General features: G+C 47.0%; 1 protein-coding gene across 1 annotated transcript; it reads right to left on the bottom strand.

Moving 5' to 3' along the window:
• Positions 1-296: 296 nt before the first annotated feature.
• LOC110581467 (glycine receptor subunit alpha-4) lies at positions 297-20,563 on the bottom strand. The gene is made up of 9 exons (XM_021691337.1): positions 20,493-20,563; positions 16,553-16,683; positions 16,204-16,271; positions 15,339-15,562; positions 15,118-15,200; positions 13,216-13,356; positions 10,112-10,326; positions 6,334-6,483; positions 297-587 (listed from the first exon to the last, which is right to left on the bottom strand). Exons 1-9 carry the CDS (start codon positions 20,561-20,563, stop codon positions 297-299), a joined length of 1,374 nt encoding a protein of 457 aa, XP_021547012.1.
• Between the last annotated feature and the right edge of the window lie 875 nt (positions 20,564-21,438).

The raw sequence follows: 21,438 nt of genomic DNA, 5'->3' as shown, positions 1-21,438 counted from the left end.
TCCAGCAAGGGAAGAAGGTCATCCTTGCCCCAGGAACATGGCCAAACCTTACTCTCATGAGAAATGGGATAGCATGGAGAAAAACCAGATTAGAGCAGAGGAGCCATCTTTCTAAGTACAGCCACCATTGGCACCATGCAGTGTAGACCCACATAGCTTTGGGACTGGCCACTGAGGTTCTGAGTGGGAGATCAGAAATGAATTGTCCAAGCCCCTGATGGAATCTAATGGAGGGAGAAGGCCCACCCAGGAGGAAGCAGGAAGCCAACATCTGGACTCCCTAGCCCTCACCCTATTCACAGTGCCTGGTGAATATCTTCTGACCGTAGCACTTTATAGACAACCCAGTAGAAGATGTTGAAGATGAGGAAAGTGAAAGGGAAGACAGCCCGGGAGATGGTGTCAATCCTCTTGGCTTGGTCCACGTAGAGTTTCCGTATGGTTTCTCCTTCCCTTAGAAGAGGGGCTGGAGGTTGGGGGGTATAAATGCCAGAACCTTCCATTGGACCTCCATCCCTTGCCTGCAGGCAGTGGCCCAGGCCATAGCCATGGAAATAGAAGCGACTTTCTTGGATGATATCTTCCTCCTGAAATTAAATGGAAGAAAAGACAATTTGAGGTTACAGCTCTGTCTAAGGATAGAGACCAGGCCACACACATATATCTCATAGGTGATGCTATGCAGACTGGTGGTTAGGTACACAGGCCCACTGCATGCTTTTTTATGGCCATAAAACTATTCATTCGATAGATGTATGCTAAGCAGCTATACATGGTACATATAGTATATATTATGATTTCATTTGCAGATAAGCCCCGGGCTGCCTTTTTAAAATGCATAACGTCATTTACAGCCATCTAAAACCCAGTGAAGTGCCAACCCACTGTCAGAAAGATATCTCAATTCAAGTTATCTCTGACTGGTAACCAACAGAGTAAACAGAACAATAAAACCTTTAGAATGCACAGCTTAGTTAGTTAGACTTGGTGAACTTGACTTTAATGACTTTCAAAAGCTGCAGAATTAATTCTCCTTGTATACAGTATCTTTTAAAAAATTGTTTATCTCAACTCAAAGCTTAAAATTAGAGAAGTTTTAAATAACCTAGTGGGTCATCCAAATTAGGGTAAAGCTGATTAATCTATTGCAAATACATGTGCTTCTCTGCAAATTAGCAGATTTTGACAAAGGGGTCAGTACATCTAAGGTAACATTTATTACCCAATACACATTCCATTTATGTACAATATATGCATTATAATGAACACATTCACACTGGGGAAGTAAATTTTATATCAGCATTAAGAAATGTAGCAGACTACACAAAGTTCATTTATCCAGTAGTCAGCTGACAACCTTAAGTAGCTATAACAGCTGGAGAGCCAGGAAGTAAGGACAGAAAGACAGAGACAGAGATAGAAATAGAGGGAACGGGAGACATAGAAATAAAGAGAGGAAAAAAAGGATCAAAGCCCCCGAGTGATCAATAGAGAGAGCTTTACTCATATGAGAGCCTTCAGGCCCCCACTCAGAGCCTATTTACTCTTAGTTTATATACAAACCAGACATGCCTAATTTTGTCTACTTCTAAAGCACACATTGCCATCAGAAGTGATGGTTCACAGCCTGGAAATTAGACATAGGACAGGTAAATATATACCAGAACCTAAAAATACTTCATTCAAAGATGGTTACAATTTTTGAAAGTGTTGATGCTTACAGTAGTAAAAGCTTCAGCTAGCTAAGAAATCACCTGAAGTGAAATGCCGCCTTGTGGGATGATACCAACTACCTTCTTGATTTGCCCAGGACTGAGTGCTTCCTGAGACTCAGGATATTCAGCGCTAAAACAGAATGGTATACATGTATATTGAATAGATATGCCATAGATACACATAAAATGTGGATAAAGTAGGTTTTACACACATTGTGCAGTTAGAAGGACATCATAGGGTCTTTATAATGGGACCTCTGCAACGATGGTAACACACTGAAAAGTGACTTCGTAGGTGAGATATTGATGTTGGTGGGTCCCAGTAGCCCTTGATTATTACATCGCTAGAAGGTTGAGCCTGTCACTAGGCATCAGGGGGCAGGCAAGCTCAGGCCACAGATTCACCAACAGATCCCATCTCTTTCTCTGCTTCCTGTGGGCTCATAGGACAAACCTGGGAAAAGGCATTGGTCTTGTTCACTGCCATGTCCCCAGCACAGTGCCTGGCATCTAGTAGGCACCCAGTAGATATCAGTTGAATGAATGAATGGACTGATGAGCCACATGCTTCAGAATATAGGACAGGGAATGGCTTTGTTCTCATGAAGCCAGCATCCTTTCAGGGTCTCAAACTGAAGAGTCTACTCAGAAGAGAGTCTTACTCAGTTACAAAGTGCTTGGCAGGAAAAACGATCACTCCTTGCCCCACCCCTGCACAATGGCCTGATGCCCGTTAGCCTCTAGAAAAAGTGGCACTTTTGGCATAGGAAAGAATCTAAGTCAGCCAACCAGAGAGCTTTGCTACCCGATCTTTAATTTTGCCAATCTCTGTGGAGACAGTTGTATGTGTGTAGATCAGAGGCAATTCACTACTGTGGTTGTGCTTTGACCCTGAGTTGTGGTTGGGGCAGCCTTAGCTCTCTGCTCAAAATTACTTCCATAATCTGTCACCAGAGGCCTTGGCTCATCTCACCTGGTTTTTCTAGTTCATTTTCACACTTTTCCTACATAGTTTGTGCTGGACCCATTTTAGAAATGAAGAACCAGAGGTAAACAAGATATCTTCCAAGTAATTGAAAAATGAGGGATTAGGGGCACCTGGGTGGCTCAGCTGGTTAAGCGTCTGCCTTCAGCTTAGGTCATGATCTCAGGGTCCTGGGATGGAGCCCTGTCGGACTCCCTGCTCAGTGGGGAGCCTGCTTCTCCCTCTCCCTCTGCCATTCCCCCTGCTTGTGTTTTCTCTCTCTGTCAAATAAATAAATAAAATCTTTAAAAAAAAGAAAAATGAGGGAGTAAATAAAATGATTTCCTCTTTTGTTTTCCATTTCAGGGTCCCTCACACCCCCAGTTCCCCACTGCTCATTCTGATCTCCTCAGCCCCTCAGCTAGAGGATAAAAGTGTGGAATATATTTGTTTGCAAAAGGCTCTGAAAGAGAAAGTTGAATCCAACTGCTGTTTCTGTTTCTATAGATTTAATTACTTTCCCTTTTCTCCAATCATAGTAAATCTAAAGGGAATTATTTGGAAATATTTCCCAGGCTGAAAAAAAGCTATCTCACATGGTAGAAAAAATGTGACCACTAGAGTAAGCTGCCCTTGGCTTTTTTTAAATTTTAACATATTGTACCATTTGCAGTTGGGAGAGCAAAGACAAGTGGCCTGAAATCCAAGGGTGGGGGTTCTGGATATGAGTATTATCTATTTAAGCCAAATTCTGAGGGTGTGTGTGTGTGTGTGTTGGGGAGAGACAATGGAGACTTAAACACCACTTTGTGGCTTCCATGGCTGTTGAAATAGAATATTTTTGTTGCAGCTATCTATAGGGAGGAGGGCTGGGGAACTAGAGAGTAAAGATAGTCCAAAGCCAAGTTGGGGAAGGAATGCACAGTGTGGGAGGTAAGGTGTGGAGATGGGAAAGGGTGATAGGTATTCAGTGATATGTATTGAAGTGAATGAAAAGAACAGATTGAAGAATGGGGGGTGCTGGGGGGATGGAGAGAGGCAAGCAGGGTTCTGGGACCAAACCCCTGAGAGGACTCGGCAGTATTTTGAAATTTCTTCCATTTCTCAAGTTATTCTGTTGATAATGGCAAGGCTTCCTCTCTGTCCAGCTTGAAAGAGAGCCTTCGCCAATGAGCCTGCAAAGATTGGTGGAGTAGGTAACGTGGCTGCTATGTTCAGAGCCTGGTGCAAAGGCCTGCTGAGGTTATAAAAAAAAGAGAGACCCCTCCCTGTGAAGCATATAGGCTAGCTGGGAAGACAAAGCAGATATACATGGAAAAGAAATTAAACTACTTTAGACAGTGACATGGAGGGAAACCACCATGCGATGGAGATGGGTGGTTGAGGAGAGATTAGAGAAGAACATGATTAAACCTGGAGCTGGGTGAATAGCTGGCTGGCTCCTAAAATACTCCTAATTTGCTCTTGGCTAAAGGCTCCCTGAAAATCATATGGATGTTCTCCTCTTCCCTAAGAGGGCTCTTCTCAGACCAAAGACTTGCTTTTCTAGCTGGAATGGCAGGGCCCAGAGAGAGGTTCTAGAAATAGATGAACTCTGCATCAACTTTTCCAGCTTGCTCAGTGACCTCCAGGACTCCTGCTCCAGTTCCACTGGGATGGAAATGGCTTTAAAGAAACTCGAAAAGGGACATGGGCTAATGGCACAGGTTTTGATTTTCAGGTTGTATTTACGTTAATAATAAGCCCAGCCCACTTTTTGGCAGGATCCAAGAGCCTAAGCAGGGCCTAGGCCGCTGCTACAACTTTGCAATAATTGAGCACTGCTTATGACAGACTCCATTATGATATCAGGATCAGCTTATTTATATATGACCAGGAGGGGATGAGCTGTAGGCAGTTGGGGGTTGGAGAGGTGCGGGGAGGGGGCGAGACTAGTGTCAACCTGGAGTAGCTCTACAGTAACTGCAGCAGCCTGCTGTTGCTGGAACACCCACACAGGCAATTTAGCTGGCAAAGGGACACTGGAGACTGGTTGGCAGCCTGCTCTTCTTTTTCAAGGTAGGCATTGAGAAGGCATCAAGATCAGAACCCCTATCAAGAGAAGATTTTGGTACCTGCAGGCAGGTTTAACACAGCTAAAGAGGGGGTGGAGAGTTAGCTTAGAAAAGGGAGCATTCTCTTTTCTTTCCCTTCTGTCAAGTCTGTGTATATTTTTTGTAACCCTCAGCATGGGATAAGAAATCCTTTATTTAATAGGCTCTTGAAGGAGTCCTACTCAAGGAGATGCTATTGTGGATCAATCCACTAGAGGGCGTGTTTCACAGAGCCTGACTAAGGTCCGGACAAGAATTGATATATTCCGACAAACCAATAGATGAGACAGCGAGCCCTGCTCTCACCAGAAAGGCATCTTAGCCAGGGACATGAGTTCCCGGGGGTAGTTTTAAAGATATTTTTAGTGTGGACATATGGTCGGGGCACCCCAGGAGCAGCTGAGGTGGGAGGTGTGTGTTAGGAAGAGAGAAAAGTCTTAGTGCTAGAGTGGCCCCAGCTGGAGCCAGCAGGGTCAGATCATTTTCTCTACCTCCCAGAAGTCATAGTGCATCCCCTCTGGCTTGACAGCCTCCAGGTTGGGCAGAAAACAAGGAGTCAGAGCTCAAGGTAGACCAGAACTGTGTCTGATGATAAAGGGGCCAGTATGTAGCTCAGGAAAGGCTTTTGACTTTGCTTATAATTGGGCACTTGCTTCTAGGTGAGTGGCCCAGGCACCTCTGTTGTCATGACAACATACCTAGCACCCATTGTCTGGGTAATGGGGAGGGGCCAACTGCCTGTTGTTCAGGGCATCAAGCTCTCTATTTCCCCAGGTGATCATTCTACTGTAGAAGAAATGGGGTTAACAAACAAGAGTGAGGGAGAACAACAACTCACACCCAACAACTCTGATACACCCTACAACTCTGACGTGCCCAATGAAGAACAAGGCGAAGAAATCCAACAGCCAGAAGAGGCAAGTAGTGGTTTTCCAATTCCAGCTTAACTGTAGGGACCCTTTTATAATGCTCCCCTAGAAAGGTCCCCGTGCCTGACTCTTGAATTCTTAACCACCAATCAGTGTATGGCAACCTGGGGTATCTTCTGCCTGGGTAAGGGGAGAGCCAGGAACAACCATTACTAATTCTCAAAATAATCTCATATTGACTAACTTGATAAGGCTCTAATGTGAGCTAACCTTTTTTTCAGTGCTTACTATGTGCCGGGCACTGTGCCCATGCTCTCTCTCTTTTTAAAAGTCTATTTATTTATTTTTAAGTAATCCCTACACCCAACATGGGGCTCAAACTCATGACCCCGAGATCAAGAGTCAAATACTCTTCTGACTGAGCCAGCCAGGGCCTCTGTTTGTCCATGCTCTTAATCACTTTACCAGACTGCCCTACAAGGATTAATGTCCCATTGGACAGATAAAGAAATGGAATCGAAGAGGTTAAAGTGCTTAGTTTATCTATGACCAACCTAGGACTAGAATCCAGGGTTCCTGATTGCCTTTTTAGTCCTTGTAGCCCTATATGGAGTCTTGGTTTGTGGGAGGAGTAGTAGAGAGGAAGGAGTCCAAAGGAGAAAGGAAGTGGGCCCCTCCCTAGTTATATTTACCATGCGTGGGCGCCTCTGCCTTCTTCGAAGTCGTATGAATTCCTTATGCTGACGAGAGACAAAATTGACAGCAGCGTACTCCAGTAGTGCAGCGAACACGAAGAGCAGGCACACAGCCATCCAGATGTCGATTGCCTTCACGTAGGACACCTGCAACATCCACCAACAGAGCAATCAACCTTCTTGGAGCCCTTCCATGGCCCATCCAATGGTTCGCCAGCCCATACCAACTGCCTGCTATTCTTCAGTTTTATCCTGAATTTCTTCTGGTGTTCAAAGAAGCTTTCCACGATATGTCCCATTGCCTGAAGGCCCATGTCAAAGAGATTGGGCTACCCATCATCCTTCACCTCTCTGCACTCTCCACCCTCCACTTCTATCTGCCTTTCCTCCCTATACTTCTTTTCCTTTCTTTCTTTGTTCTTTTCATACTTCTGTCCCTGCTTCTGCTTCTTATTATTCTTTTCATTCTTTTCTTCTTCTGATTCTCTTCTTTCAATAAACAGCAACGAACATGAACACTGCATTTGTTTGCCTTCTGTTATCTCCTAGGGTCCTCACAGCTCTGATGGAAATTGGGCGGGGTTTGTTATTCCCATGTGAAACATGTGAGGACACTTGAAGCCTATAGAGGAAAAGTCTTAGCCGAGATTACCCAGTGAGGAGGTGGCACTAGGATTTGGGGGCTCTGGGCTTTCAATTTAGTGGCACTGCCATTCACCTAGGCTGCAGTCTCAGTATCAGACTAGGAATTCCTTCCTTTCCCTCCTCCACCCCCATTATTCTCTTGACTGTGGCTTTTCCTGCTGATCTTTATGAGAGGCCCTGCTGAAGAATTGAACTCAGTGGCCCAAGGGAGTGCCATCCAACCCCCGGCTATGGACACTTCTCTAATTTCAAGGCACTGTTAGCATCTACCTATCTGGTTCTTAGGGCTCTCCTCCCACTACCTGCCTTGGAAGCCTTTAAATACTTTTCTCTCCCATTTCCCTCATGAAGATTGAACACCTACCTCTCCTAGAATGGGGCTTCAGCTGGATGGGGCTGGGAGGGGTACAGAACTTAGATTTATGAAGTCCTTTCACCTCCTCAGCCAGATGGACTCCCTATATAGTTTTGAGCTGCTGAGCCCACCTCATAGGGCTCCCCAGTAGGAGTTGGTTTCATGACAGACAACCTCTTTCACCAGCTATGTTGGGCAGTGAGGGTGCTCCAGGCTCCAGGTAAGGAGCAGGTCTCACTGGATAACACTTCCACCTTAGTGGTTCTTAACCTGCGATGCCCCCCTACTCCGCCTCCTCACCTGAGTGGCATTTGGCAATGTTTGGAAACATCTTTGGTTGCACAATTTGGGGAAGGGTTACTACTGGCATCTAGTGGGTGGAGGCCAGGGACAATGCTAAACATCCTATAATGCACAGGACTCCCCCCTGACACACACACACACACACATACACATACATACACACAACAATTATAAGGTCTAAAATGGCAATAGTGCTAAGGATGAGAAAACCTGCTCTATCTCCTTTAAGGCAGTTCCGCTAAGGTGGTAGTGGTGGGTTGCTAGGCACCCCTGATTAAGTATCCCTTGGTGTTTCCACTTTGCCACCTATTAAGAGGGCAACCTATTTCATTCATCATCTCCCAGTCTCACTGTGTCGAGTAAGTGCTATGAAAATCCATAATGAGGTAATGACAAGGGGGGTCCACAAAGGGCTTTGGACCATCAAAAGAAAAGGACACCTTAAGCAGTAGAAATAAAATCTTATTAGTAATGAGTGTATCAATAATGGAGTTGTATGGGGAGTGAAATTGCTGTGCCTTTCAGAAGCCTCTGAATTTGTCCCATCTCTTTCCTTAGGGCTCCCACTAAATCTAATGTACAAACTCAAGGGAGCAGAAGCTCCCTGACTTACTCAGTCCCTTGCTTTGTGGGCTGGCCAATGAGTCTATTTAGTTTGGGGTGAATGCCTACGTATTTTGCTTACTGGCCAATGAGGCCACAAAAAGGTCATCAAAATCTGATGAGAAGGCACCAAATACTGCAAACAAACAACCCTCCAACAAAGTCCATTTTTTTCTGAATGAGGAAACTAAGTGAGTCCTAGGAGCAGACAGATTGTGCTTGTTCACAGGAGGGGACTGGAAAAGGAAGTTCTCTTGGCAAGAATAAGGCACTAATTGCAACCTCCCCGGGTTAGAGAAGAATCTCCTTCTTGCGTGGCAGCTGCAATAAACTAGGACACATTTCTAAGATCTGAACTACTTTTCTGCCTCTAGTCTTCCTACAAGGCTACTACCACACCACGGCCATCACAGCCCCTCCTGGTCCTTTGGTCCTTGCCTAAGCCCCATCTGTCTTTCAGAGCCTCTTCAATAACCCTGTCCATTTAGGAAACACATTTATAAGAAATACTTTCTGACAACTTCCCCTGAGACACCTGATCCTAATCTGAGCTTTGTCATCGTTTATTACTAGAGGCTTTGGATTACCTCAAAATTTTCCCAGCAACTCAAAAATAATTGGGAACTTCACTGGCTGCTCTAGCTCTAGGTCCACCACTCCATTCTTTTCACCCAAACACCTAACAATTATAACAATAACGAACATTTATTGAGTGGTTATTAGGTGCTAAACACTGCTGTCTGTGTTAATACAATATCTTATTTATTTCTTGCAATAACCCTATGGAAGAGATGATATTCTTATTCCCATGTCACAGGTAAAAAGACCGAGACGTTAAGGAATTTACTTAAGATTGCCATTGGTAAATGTTGAGGCTGGGACTTAAACCAAAATCTGCTTGACTCCAATCTCCTACTCTTAACCACTACACCATCCCCGTGGCAAATTTGTAAATTCACCATGGATGCCCAGATTACCCCCTGTTTAATCCCCCGTAAATATCTTCTTAGGAATAAGCACTGGGAGATGGGAGATCACAGGGCCTGGTTCCCATCAAATCAAAATGAGAGGGCATATGTTCACAGTAAGATCCACAAGGAACTATGTTGCTTTTGCTTCCCATTATTTCTCCATGGCCTAGAACAGTGCCTGGTACATAGTACATGCTCAATAAATATTTATTGAATGAATGAATAAGCTTACTCCCTGATTTCTCAGAGCCTTGCTGAGTGTAAGGACATTGACGTGACCCCTAAATTTCCTACATGAAGGCACAAAGCAGGAAGAACCTGGGCCCAGTCTCATAAGCACAAATCTCTCTGTGGCCACAGATGTTCAGAGTCCACTGACTTTAACTGCTATTTGCTACCTCAAAATTTCCCCACCCTAAAAGAATGGACATTATCTCTAGAGGTCTTTGTAGTCGTGTCCAGCTTCTGACATAGTAAGAGACAGACGTTGGTTTAAAATCCTTATATATATATATTTTTCTTATGGGGCATGACCTTGAAAAGGTCATTCTATCTGGGCTGTATTTACCTCATCTGTACCATGAGGGAGTGGGACTCTCTACTTGCTAAGGGTCTTTTGATTTTGGACATGCTAGTATTTCCTGATGAAATTCAGAGTAAGTCAGGCACTGTCTCTACTCATTTCTTAGCCAGACAACACCCACAACCCCATCTTCCACATCTTTAGCAATATCATTAGCCGTATGTTATAGGGGAAGAGGAAACTCTGGCCACCTGTTCTTGCTCAATGGCTCTCGTCTACCTTAAATCTAAGGCAAATAGTGAGCAGAAGAGAACAGGGGATGAAAGGGAAATGGGGAGCTCTATGGCAAGCAAGTTCCCTTGCATCTTTCTTCACCTTAGGCAAAGAGGCCCGGGAGCCAGAGCTCTGAGTGGTCATGGTGAGCACAGTGGTGATGCCTAGGCCCACACGGGCAGGGGCGGCATCCATGTTGATCCAGAAGGAGACCCAGGACAGGATGACGATGAGTAGGCTGGGGATGTACATCTGAATCAGATAGTAGCCCATCTGCCACTCCAGGTGAAACTTTACCTCAATGCAGGTGAATTTCCCTGCAAGGAAAGAGGTGATGTATCAGGCCTCAGGTCCCCAGCCTGGAGCTGAGCCTGAGGGGCAGGACTAGGGCATCCCATAGGGTTGCATCCCATAGCAAATAAATGAGCTTTCCAAGATGGCCCCACGGAGCACCAGATGCATGTTCTGAGGAAGTTCTCAGAGCAGCCATCAGACTTGACCTCTTGCTCTAAGCACTAGTTTCCAGCAGAGGGCCTTCCATTTGACCACACGGCAAGAGGATTAAGAACAGAAGGGCTCCAGAGCCAGACTGCCTGGGTTTGAATCCCGAACCTTCCACTCACTAGCTGTGTGACCTCAGGCAAAACACCCAAGCTATTTGAGCTTCAGTTTCCTTGTCTGTAAAATGGAGTAACAACAATATCAATTCCATCATGTAGGAATTAAATTAAATAATGTATCTGGGGAGTTGAGCTATAGGTAGTTGGCACTATCATCATTATTAACAAAGCAATGAGTTTAGACTCTGCCCAAATCTCAGCAGCCTTGCTTGAGCTTGCTGGTACCCCAGAAGCTCTCTAGCAACAATGATTCACTGAAATAAACATTGCCTGTGTCTCAAGCAAGTGATAAGAGCTGGATAGGAAATATCTGGAAACAGTGTCCAACAGAGACCAGCTCTGGACAGTGGGCAGTGGGTACCCAGAGAACATCAGGCAGCAGCATTCTATCCCGCCAACAAAAAGTACATTGGTCCAAAGCACATGTACCTGTGCTCTGCCTACTCTGCCAGCCATCTTCATTCTGCCCAGCTTCCCATGCCCTCAGGCTAAGAAAACCTAGCTCAGAGCTTCTCCCCATGGCAGAGGTATAGGATAACCAAAGCAAAAATCAGAGGATGTGTATATTGCTATTTTATTCTGGACTAGGCTTGCTCTTATCAAACCTGATTCCTCAAGGCTAGTAATTTCATCAGTGATTGATTATGGCTTTGACATACTGTGTGATGCTGTGATCTCCTACCGTTCCCTGAGTCCACCTCACCCCAGGCTTCTTGTTATGACATAGCTTTGCTAGGTATCCATATTTTCTTTGCTTCCTTCCTTCCCTCATTTTCTATCTATCTATCTATCATCTATCTATCTATCTATCTATCTATCTATCTATCTATCTATCTATCTATTATCTTTCTATCTATCTATCTATATCTATTTTTGGTAGTGGTGGTTTTATTTTAATTGCAAAATTAACACTTGTTTAGTACAGGAAAAAAGTGAGAAGTAGAGAAAAATAATAATATTTATAAGCTCAGTAATATTTGTAAGCTCACATTTATCAAGCCCCTACTAAGTGCCCTGACTTTATATAGTTTATCTCATTTAAATTCCATAGCAACTATTTGGGGCAGGTAAAATTATTATTTCCCGTTTTACACAGGGATACTGAGGCTCAAAGAGATTAACTTATGTTTCTCAAGGGCACCCAACTAGTAGATAATGGAGCCATAATTCAAACTCAGCTCTGACTCGAAAGTTCTTGGTTTTATCCATTGTATCACTCTACGTTAGAAACATTTAGTACTATTTCTTCCCAGGATTTTTAAACACACGCTTTTGGTTTGTTTCTTTTACCACAATATAATGATCCTGTGTATACAACTTTGAATCTTAGCCTTTTCCACTTGTACTTTCCATGTTGATATAAGCAACTTGCAGGCATCTTTTTTAACATCTGGATAATATTCCACCAAACAGACACACTGTGTAATTTATTTAACCTCTGTCCTATTGGTGGATATCTAGAAGAGTGCCAAGTTTTTGCTAGTATAAGCACTGACCCAGTGATATTTGGAATATTTCCTTATAATAAATTCCAAGGAGGGGGATTCCTGGATCACCATGTAGGGGAAAAGAATTTTAGCTTTTACAGTTTCTCAGAGTATGCCCCCTGGACCATCTGCAACTGAATCCTCAGGATGCTTGTTCAAATGCAGATTTCTGGGCATCACTCCAAGTGCACATAATCAGAATCTCTGAGAGGCAGTGCCCAGGAATCAACATTTTAACAGGCTCCCCAGGGAAATATAATGCACACCAGAGTTTGAAAACCACTGACCTATATACAAATTGCCAGTTTTCTCCCCAGTAAAGGTTCTACCAATTTCCACTCCCACCAGCGTTTTCTAAATTCAATGGCTTGTTCCTCTCCCTATTTTGCACACCCTACATACACAAACACACATATTCACAGGGTGGCACCCAAAGCATGTCAGCCCACCATAGGAGGTATCCAGGATCTCTCCTCTTTAGCCTCTGGCCTCTATATCAGGGTCATAGCACTTTGTATCCAAATTGCCAGGGGAACTAAGGAACAAGTAGCTCCTAGGGAAGCTGCAGGGAGCAGATGCTCAGGCTGGAAAAGCAACCTTTCTCCACTTCCTGGCCCACATTTCACACCTGGGAAAATAAGCCAGTTCAAGAGTTGGGCAGTGGTGGCTGTGGGATGAGGTGTGGATGGTAAGCCTGCCAGTTCCCTAAAGTCTAGTGCTTTCTGGTTCAGCGCAGCCATTGGCTGCTCCCAGATGTAGATTCCCCACCTTCCACACAAAGCTGGCCCCAGAACAGGTGGGACACTCCTGCCACTCACTGGCACAGGCACATCTCCTCTGCAGCATGTGACAGGGACAAAAATATGGGCTTTGGAGTTAGATCTGGATTTGAATTCTAAGTCAGCCATTTTCTAGGTGTGTGACTTGGACAATTGATTTAAAATGGGGCTGATGATTTCTTACCATAATGAGATAAGGCATATGAAACAGCACATCTGGTACAGATCGGACTTTCAATAAAAGCTGGCTGCCTTGCCCCCTTCCCTCCCATCTGGAGGCCCTTCTGTGACTCACAGTCAGTAAAGATCCTGGTTTTTACCTGTGTTGTAGTGCTTGGTACAGTAGCCTAGATCCTTCTCATCTCGCAAGATAAACTGGGGCAGAGTCAGCCCCTCAGCCACTTGGACAGCAGGAGCATCTTCCAGCCACTCAAACACGAGGTCATTCATGGTGTAGCCAACTAAAAGTGACAGAGATGGCAGAGGGCTGCAGAGTGTGGTGCTGGGTGAGGGTAGGGAGAGAGTTAGAACTAGCAGGAAAGAACAGATGAGGAGGTAAGGCCTGGGTTTTAGGAGCTTCGTGTTCATCTTGGAAAGGGAAACCTTTCTGAAGAGGGTGCTTGGTCAATTGTCTCATGGACCCATCCTCACGAGGTAAATCAGAAAGATTCCAAACTCCTCTTCTACCTAGTTCTCAAACTTTAGAAAGGCACAGAGAGAAATTATTCTGGCAGACCTAGAAAGCAGGTCAAAAGGGGTGGAATGATATCAAGGAACCCAGCTGGGAACCTCCTGCCATATCTTAAACCCAGGGGAGTAACCATGTGTACTGGCCACATGTCTTGAGCTGAGCCAGCTTCAGAGCTAGGGCTTCTGCCACCTCACCCCAGGGAGAAAAGTGCTATTTATACCCTGCCAGTCATGCATGGGACAATGTACACACCACAAACTCCTAGCCAGGGCTCTGAACTGGGGCAGATTGAGAGTTAACATCTGAACATGACAAGTTGCTCACAGATAGTTAGCAGTTTGTGAAAACTCCTGCCATATATATGACCATATTCACACATGTCAAGTACAAATGGGAGAAGAATCACTGAGGCTCACAGATGTCCAATGTAAGACCTTGACTCAAAGTAGCTATGTGACTTTGGGCAAGTAATTTCCCTTTCTGTAAAATGCTCCACCTACTTTTCAGAGTTGTTGTGAGGGGGTAATAAGAACCTGGATGTTAAAGTGGTTTATGAACTCTAAAGAGCTGACCACATAGGACACATTCTATCCATCACCGTTATTATATGCTGGAAACAGCCTGACAAACCTTCTCTGAGGATTAACTTGGTGTGTATTGATCTCACAGTCTCACCTTGCCCAGGAGATGGCAAAGGAGTGCACATAGGTGATGGTCCAGCCTTGTTGTCCTTTGACTTTTCTGCAATTGGGGTAGCCCCTATAAGCTGGCACCCCTGTCACAGAGGTCAAACCCAGGGGAATAAGCATGTGTACTGGCCACATGTCTTGAGCTGAGCCAACCTCAGAGCTAGGGCTTCTGCCACCTCACCCCTGGGAGAAAAGAGCTATTTATACCCTGCCAGTCATACATGGGACAATATACACACCACAAACTCCTAGCCAGGGCTCTGAACTGGGGCAGATTGAGAGTTAATATCTGAACATGCCAAGTTGCTCACAGATAGTTAGCCCTTGGCTGACCTTGCCACCCTGGGCGCTGTCCTATACTAGAACGGTCTTCTCCCACTTCTCTACAAAAGTTATCTGTGTTCATGCAGAATCAGGGTTCAAGAGTACTCCCTCTGCCAACTCTGGCATTTTTATAGGTATCTTGAATGTCTTAACTCAGGTGGAGTAAAGGTAGAATTACCTCAGGCTCTGTGAGAGGAATATCTTTGGGCAGAGGAGGTGTCCTTCAAATGCTCCCCTCACCAAAACCAACACAAGCACAATTGTATGTAAAGCTGGTGCCTTCCCATTCCCCAGCCCTGTGGAAGAGCCAAACCAGTAAATAGTGTGAGGAAGGAAAACCGCACTGGGTTGGGTGTTAGTGAGTCCTGGCTCTTAGTCTCATCTGTGCCAACAACTGATAGTGTGTGCTTGGGTAAGTCCCCACTCTGGGTTTCCTTTTTCTCATTTGGAATATCATGGGAGGGGGTTAACTACCTGGTATTCCAGGCCTTGTTCTGTGACTCTCTAGAGACACTTACAGCTCTCCAGCTGCATGGTGCATGTCTGGATGTCCATGGGGAAGTTCTTGAGGTCCATTGGGCAGGACAAAATGAGGGTCAGCCTGGCAGGGACAGTAGAAAGAAGTGACATCAACTTACTGGGGCCTGGAACAGCACAGAGGACCCTCTTCCCACCCCTCAGCCTCCATTCTGGCTTCTTCCCCTTGACCCAAAGTCTCCTGGCTGTTCACCAGGTGCACCTGATGCTGTAGAGCACATTCCCATTCTTGAAGATGCGCAGTAACTTGTTGTCTGTGGTCACCTCATGGAAGTTGGCCCCTTTCTCATTGGCAAAGAACAGGTCTGGCTTCCAGATAGAATCCAGCATAGAGGGATCAAGGTCCAAAGAGTCATCAGGATATTCTTGGTAAGCTAGGCGCGGGTCATTCCACTGTTGCCGCAAGAAGACATTCACCCGATAGTCCTGAGAGGGTGCACAGATGGGCCCATCAGAGGCAATGCTATTCCAGGGGCCCAGCAAGCTTACATGGGCAGGAGGGCCATGAGGAGGAAATGCTGGGAGCACATCTCAGGGGCATTGGGCATTTTCCACTGGAGAAGGAGCCTGCTTTGGGCTGATATAGCAAAGATGGGAAGGGAAAAAACATTTATTAACCACTTACTATTAGCTGGGCTCTCTGCTAAGTGCTTTCTTTATATGCATCGTCTCATTTAAATCTCACACCAACACTGTGAGGAGGGTACTGTTATGATTCCCACTTTATAGATGAGGAAATGGAAACAAGGAGATATTTAAATAACCTGTCATGTAGCTATTAGATGATAGAGTCAGGATTTGAACACAGGTTTGTCTGATTCCAGAGTCTGTGCTCTGGACCAAGCTACCTCCCATGCTTGACCATTTGTTCCTTAGGCTAGTCTGCCTTTGGCCACTGAAACCCAGGCTGGGGAAAGATATCTCCCAGTGACCAACTTCAGACATCCTATGGCTTTAGCCATGACCACAAGACAGGGAGAGGACAGCACAGGGAGGAAAGGCTCAATATCTGGTGGGCTTCTCTCATTCATACTAGAATGGAAGCAGGGAACAGGGAGACTCCTTACCATAGTAGTCTCGGTGACAGAGCCAAAACTGTTGATGAAGATGTTGCAAGTCACGTTCACAGGTGGGCCTAGGGGTGGCAAAATACAACCATATTGGCAGGGCATTCCAGGAGGCTGGGCGCAGTTTCCAGGACTTCCTCCCTGAGCTTGAGGCCAGGGCACTGCTAGAAGGCAGTGCCAGCTACATAGACCCATAAGCAATAGGGAGGGGAAACTCCTTCTGAACTGTAAGAGTTAGCCCTGTACCTCCAGCCTCCTGTCAATGGGGTAGGCAATTCCCAAATTGCCAAAGCCAACTTCCCAAAAGGAGTGGGGAAGAAAGGGTTTTTGTAGGATGAATGCTTCTTACCTTTAAAATTGGGTCGAATCCTAGCATCATACCCAGATGTTCGCCCCATAAGCTTATCCAGGAAATCAGAGGGGGACATGGGCTGGGACCCCTCGGTCCCAGATTTAACTTCCTCTATTGCCAAGGCCACCCTGGACAGGAGAGATAAAGAAGTCTGAAGCCAGTTGTATTCTACATTTATCACAGACCCTCTCCTTTCCTGTCCCCACACACCTCTGGCTGGTCTCCCCATCAGGCAGGAAGATAGGAGAAGATGGATCTCTGGGTACCCATTTGCAAAACTAGGAAAACAGAAACAGCCATAAGCCAACACTGCAACTCAGTTGTTAGTCCTAAAAATGTGCTTTCACATATATGAGATCTTTTTTACCCTCAAAATTCTCAGTGTGATGGGGGCAAAGACAGATGAGAAAAGTGACTTGTGGGATTATAAATTGGAACAGCCACTCTAGAAAATAGTATGGAGTTTCCTCAAAAAAATAAAACTAGAGGGCGCCTGGGTGGCTCAGTTGGTTAAGCGACTGCCTTCGACTCAGGTCATGATCCTGGAGTCCCGGGATCGAGTCCCGCATCGGGCTCCCTGCTCAGCAGGGAGCCTGCTTCTGCCTCTGACCCTCCCCCCTCTCATGTGCTCTCTCTCTCTCATTCTCTCTGTCTCAAATAAATAAATAAAATCTTTAAAAAAATAAAAAAATAAAACTAGAACTACCCTATAATCCAGCAATTCCACTTCTGGGAATATATCCAAGGAAAATTAAAACACTAATTTGAAAAGATATATGCACCCCCATGCTTATTGCAACATTATTTACAATAGCCAAGATAAGAAAACAATCTAAGTGTCCTTCAATGGATGAATGGATAAAGAAAATGTGAGATATAATATAGATATAGATACACACACATACATATACACAATGGAATACTATTCAGCCAGGAAAAGAAGGAAATCCTGGCATTTGCAACGGCATGGATCTTGAGGGCATTATGCTACGTGCAATAAGTCAGACAAAGACAGACAAATACCGTGTGATCTCACTGATATGTGAAATCTAATAAACAAACAATCGAAAAGAGGAGTGACCTTCCCAAAGTCTCAAGGCTGGTGAGTGACAGGATCAGGGCTCAAACCCAAGGGGCTGAGGCCTCATCCAGTATTCTCTTTCTGAAGGTGCTTTAAAAGCACTCAAAGAAGAATGACAACTCCCTGCAAATAATGTGGCTGTTTCAATGTTTTGGCTTAACCAAGGATGGGAAGGACTCAAGGACAATCTGCATCTCTGAGAGCTGGTTTCAGTTGCTTGGCCTTCATGCGGAACTGCTCAGGAGCTGGGGAGCCAGCTTCTAGAGAGGGAGCCTTGGCTTCTGGTGTTTGCTCCAGCAGGAAACTATGTTTTGAGCAGGACCTCAGTTCACTGTTGGGGCAGTAGCAGGCTTGTAAACTCACTTTGGCAACAAAACAGGTGAGGAAGCAGGGCTCTAGGAGCATGAGAAGGACTCCCAAGTAGGATGGCCATGCTGAGAAGGTCAACTTCCATCTTTTCCCTCTAGCAGCTTGATTTTGAGGAAGCGACCAATGTGCTTTGGCCTAATCTAGAGGCTGGCCTCTTCTCCCCTGACAAGTTTCCTTCTAAGAGCAGCAAAACCCCTTCCACATGCTTGCTTATCTGCTTACCAGCCAACAACTAGACTTGGGACCAGGAGCTCAGCCTTGAAGGGCGGCGTAGGTCTCAGGGCTGGGCACAGGCTGGACTGCTGGCTGGGCCTGGTCCTCCCACTCCATCCTGCCATCGCCAGTGCGCTAGCCACCAGAGCTAGCTCCCCTACTGCCACTGCTGTTGCCGAACTCTGGGGCTGGGAAGCAGGGTGACTGCTGTCCTTCTGGGTCCAGCCCTCTTTGACCCAACAGGCCCCTGTTTACTGGTACATCTATGTACCATGCTAGGCCATATAGATCGTATGCATTATGAGCCATTAAATAATAATAGCTGAGGCACCATGCTACGCACTTTACTTACCTTATCTAGTTTAGTTCTCATATCAGTCCTCCCAGATAAGGGTTATTATTATCCCTCTTATATAGGTGAGGAGACTGAGGATCAGCAAGGAAAGCAACTTATTCGTGATCATATGGCTAGTAAATGGCAAAGCCAAGATTCTAACCCAGAGCCACTGACTTCAAAACTAAGTCCATCTACCACAGCGCCATGACGCAAGCAGCCCAGGGTAGGCTGCCAAGGAATCAGAGTGGAGGGAAGGTGGGTGGAAGCCACATCCTGACCTCCTAGAATCCTGCCTCCTTGACTCCTCTGAACAGGAGGAAGCCCTTACCCTGGGAACAGAGGCCACTGTGGCCCCAAGCAGGGGCTGCCAGAGCAGGTGGCTTAAGCAGGCTCTGAAAATCCGAGGAGGCTGGTAGTGGTGCTGAGCAGCAGAAGTCTGTGGCCTCACCACAGGGTGTCCTTGCTGGCCAGGTGCTGCTCCTGGCTGCCTGCCACCTGCCTGCTGGGAAGCCACATGGCCCTGTTCATGGGGCAGCTAGACCCTTGTCGCCATGTTCAACCCCACTCTCAGGTCACCTCTCCCAGTTGTCCCAGCCCCAGGACCCCGTGACAGGCTGTGGGCTCAGCTGTCTTGGACCCCAACTCCTGTCATAGACCTTCTTTTCTGGGGCTGCCTTGTCTCTGGGCTTGAGAGCAGAGTCACTGTGTGCAGCCACTTTTTCCTCCCTTTCATTCCTGGAAAGTCCCAAATACTGGCAGGACCCAGGAGGTTCTGGAGCTGAAAAATCTGGCTCATGCATGGCCCTGGGGGTGGGGTGGGAGAGAACTCTGATTCTGCTACTGGGTGCCCGAGTGACTTTGGTCAGGTCACCCCCCATCTCTAGGACTCAGTTTCCATAGATACAGTGAAGGAGTCGGACTCAAGACTTCCTAAGGTCCTGTCTTGCCCTAGTTGCTCAAGTGGGAATGCTGCCACCAAAGCTTGGGCCGTGAGGCAGTCTCCCCTCCAGGAGGGCCAATGAGTGCCCCCGCCCCCCGCATCCCCCCTCCTGCCTGCGTCCTCCTACCAACTCCAGCTGAGCTGCCATTCTACTTTGGGCTACTTTTCACTCTTAGGGAATTTGCCGCCCCACACATACTGCATCCCTACCTTCCTCCCAGCCAGGGTGTCTGCAAGCTGTGAGGTGGGAGGCGCCTCAGAGACAAGCAGTCCTGGTGTACTCCTGGAGGTAAGAGGAGGAGGTCTATTGCAGTGGCACCCGGCCCCTCCACCTTGGGAGGCACTCTTCTTAGGACCAGGTCAGCCCAAGCCACAGTCATCTTTCCTCCTCAACTCACCCGGTCCGCCTCGCCTGGCTCCTGGTCTCATGAGAAAGTGGGAACGGGGAGGGGGACATTTACAGGGAGCCCAAAGCATGTCTTGCCCTCAGAAATCCAGGAAATGACAGCTACTGAGTGCCCCTTCGGGACAGGAAGCTGCCATGTGTGCACAGGCTGGGTGACTGCAGAGGGCCAAGGTTTGCTCAGCCCAGCTTCATTCTGATATGGTTCAGGGCAAACCCCTGCTACCTGAAGCCTCTTTGGTGGGCAGCTGACAGATGTTGGTGTCATTTTTAGGAATCTGAGCAGTGTGTGACCATGCTGGTAGGAAGACAGGACAGGATGGCAGGACAGATGGCCTCCATTCTGGGGCTCAGCTACCTAGCCCCTACCGAGGCCCAGGAAGCTCTCCCCCATGCAGAAGGCTTTCCATCAGCTCTGGGGCTTCGGCATGCCTCCTGAAAGGCTCCTGGGGCCCCGTTAAGGGAGGGCGTGTCCTTCCCTGGAGCCCTCCGGACTGTGGGCTTTTTGTAAACTTAGAGGAAACTGTTCCAGAAGCCCCTGCTGCCCCCGGCCAGGGTTTGCATGCACTTCCTTCTCACCCCGACGCAGCTCACCTGAGGAGGACCTGCCCTGGCAGGGTCCAGAGGAGAAGGAAGGAGAAGGTTGCAGGAACGAGAGTTGTCATTCCGCAGGGACCCTGGAGCCCTTTCTCAGTCTGGCTGCCAAGGTGAGAGGGATAGCCCAGCAGGGGGGAATGCTGCAGAAAGTACAGAGCCTTCCTCCAACTTGGTCTGTTCACAAGGAGCGCGTGGGGCTGGGCTAGGAGTTGTGCGCTCTCTTTCCTCTTCTGCTCTCTTCTCCTCTGCCCTGTCGTTACCAGTCAGAGGCCAGAACTGGCCCCCTGAAAATGATCCTGACACAGATAACCCTTCGGGCTCCTGCTCTGGCTCGCCTGGGGTTCTGGAGGGCCTCAGCCCGCCTGCCAGGGAGCTGAAGGAGATTCTCTTTGGGCAGCAATCACTCTCCAAACCCTGGAGAGTCTTGGAGGGGAGGGAGGAGGGAGACTGGTAGGAAGATGTTTCCCTCCCTCCCACCTCCCCCTGGATGCACCCTCTGAAAGCAGCAATTTAAAGGCACAGTCGCCGGCAGCTGGAGTGGGGTTCAGAGTGTGTCCGCGTGCCGGGGAGGAGCTTGGGCTGCCGCTGCCGCTGGGAGAGGGCTGGAGGTGGTCTGTCCAGCTTCTAACTCTCCAGCTGGAGGAGCGCATGCAGGCTGCGCTGTTCCCAGGTCCCCAGCAGCATCCCTTTGGGCCTGGGGCTCTTGACGTCCTAATGATTCTTATAAGGGGGGGAAAAAACCTGAGAGGGTTTAGGCGGAGCCACTGGGTTTTCTCAAGCTGACAGCTTCAGGTTTGAGAGGAGATGAGAGGGAGGCCGAGGGCAGGGGCGGCTTTTCCCCAACCCTCTGGATGGAGGCACAGGGCATGGATGACACAGAGGAACTTTGGAATCTTCTTCATATGAGGTCTGCCTGCTTGTCAGTCTGTCCGTCTGTCTGCCT

Source organism: Neomonachus schauinslandi, chromosome X, assembly GCF_002201575.2.
Source record: "Neomonachus schauinslandi chromosome X, ASM220157v2, whole genome shotgun sequence".
Taxonomy (NCBI): Eukaryota; Metazoa; Chordata; class Mammalia; order Carnivora; family Phocidae; genus Neomonachus; species Neomonachus schauinslandi.
Note: the sequence above shows the minus strand (reverse complement) of the source record. Positions and strands in the feature narration are given on the sequence as shown.

Excerpts from the sequence above, each read along its gene's own strand:
- LOC110581467 (XM_021691337.1), bottom strand. The coding sequence starts at position 20,563 with ATGACAACTCTCGTTCCTGCAACCTTCTCCTTCCTTCTCCTCTGGACC. Across the intron at positions 16,272-16,552 it reads GATTCGACCCAATTTTAAAG|GCCCACCTGTGAACGTGACT; the intron begins GTAAGAAGCATT and ends TGCCACCCCTAG. Across the intron at positions 10,327-13,215 it reads TACCAAGCACTACAACACAG|GGAAATTCACCTGCATTGAG; the intron begins GTAAAAACCAGG and ends CTTTCCTTGCAG.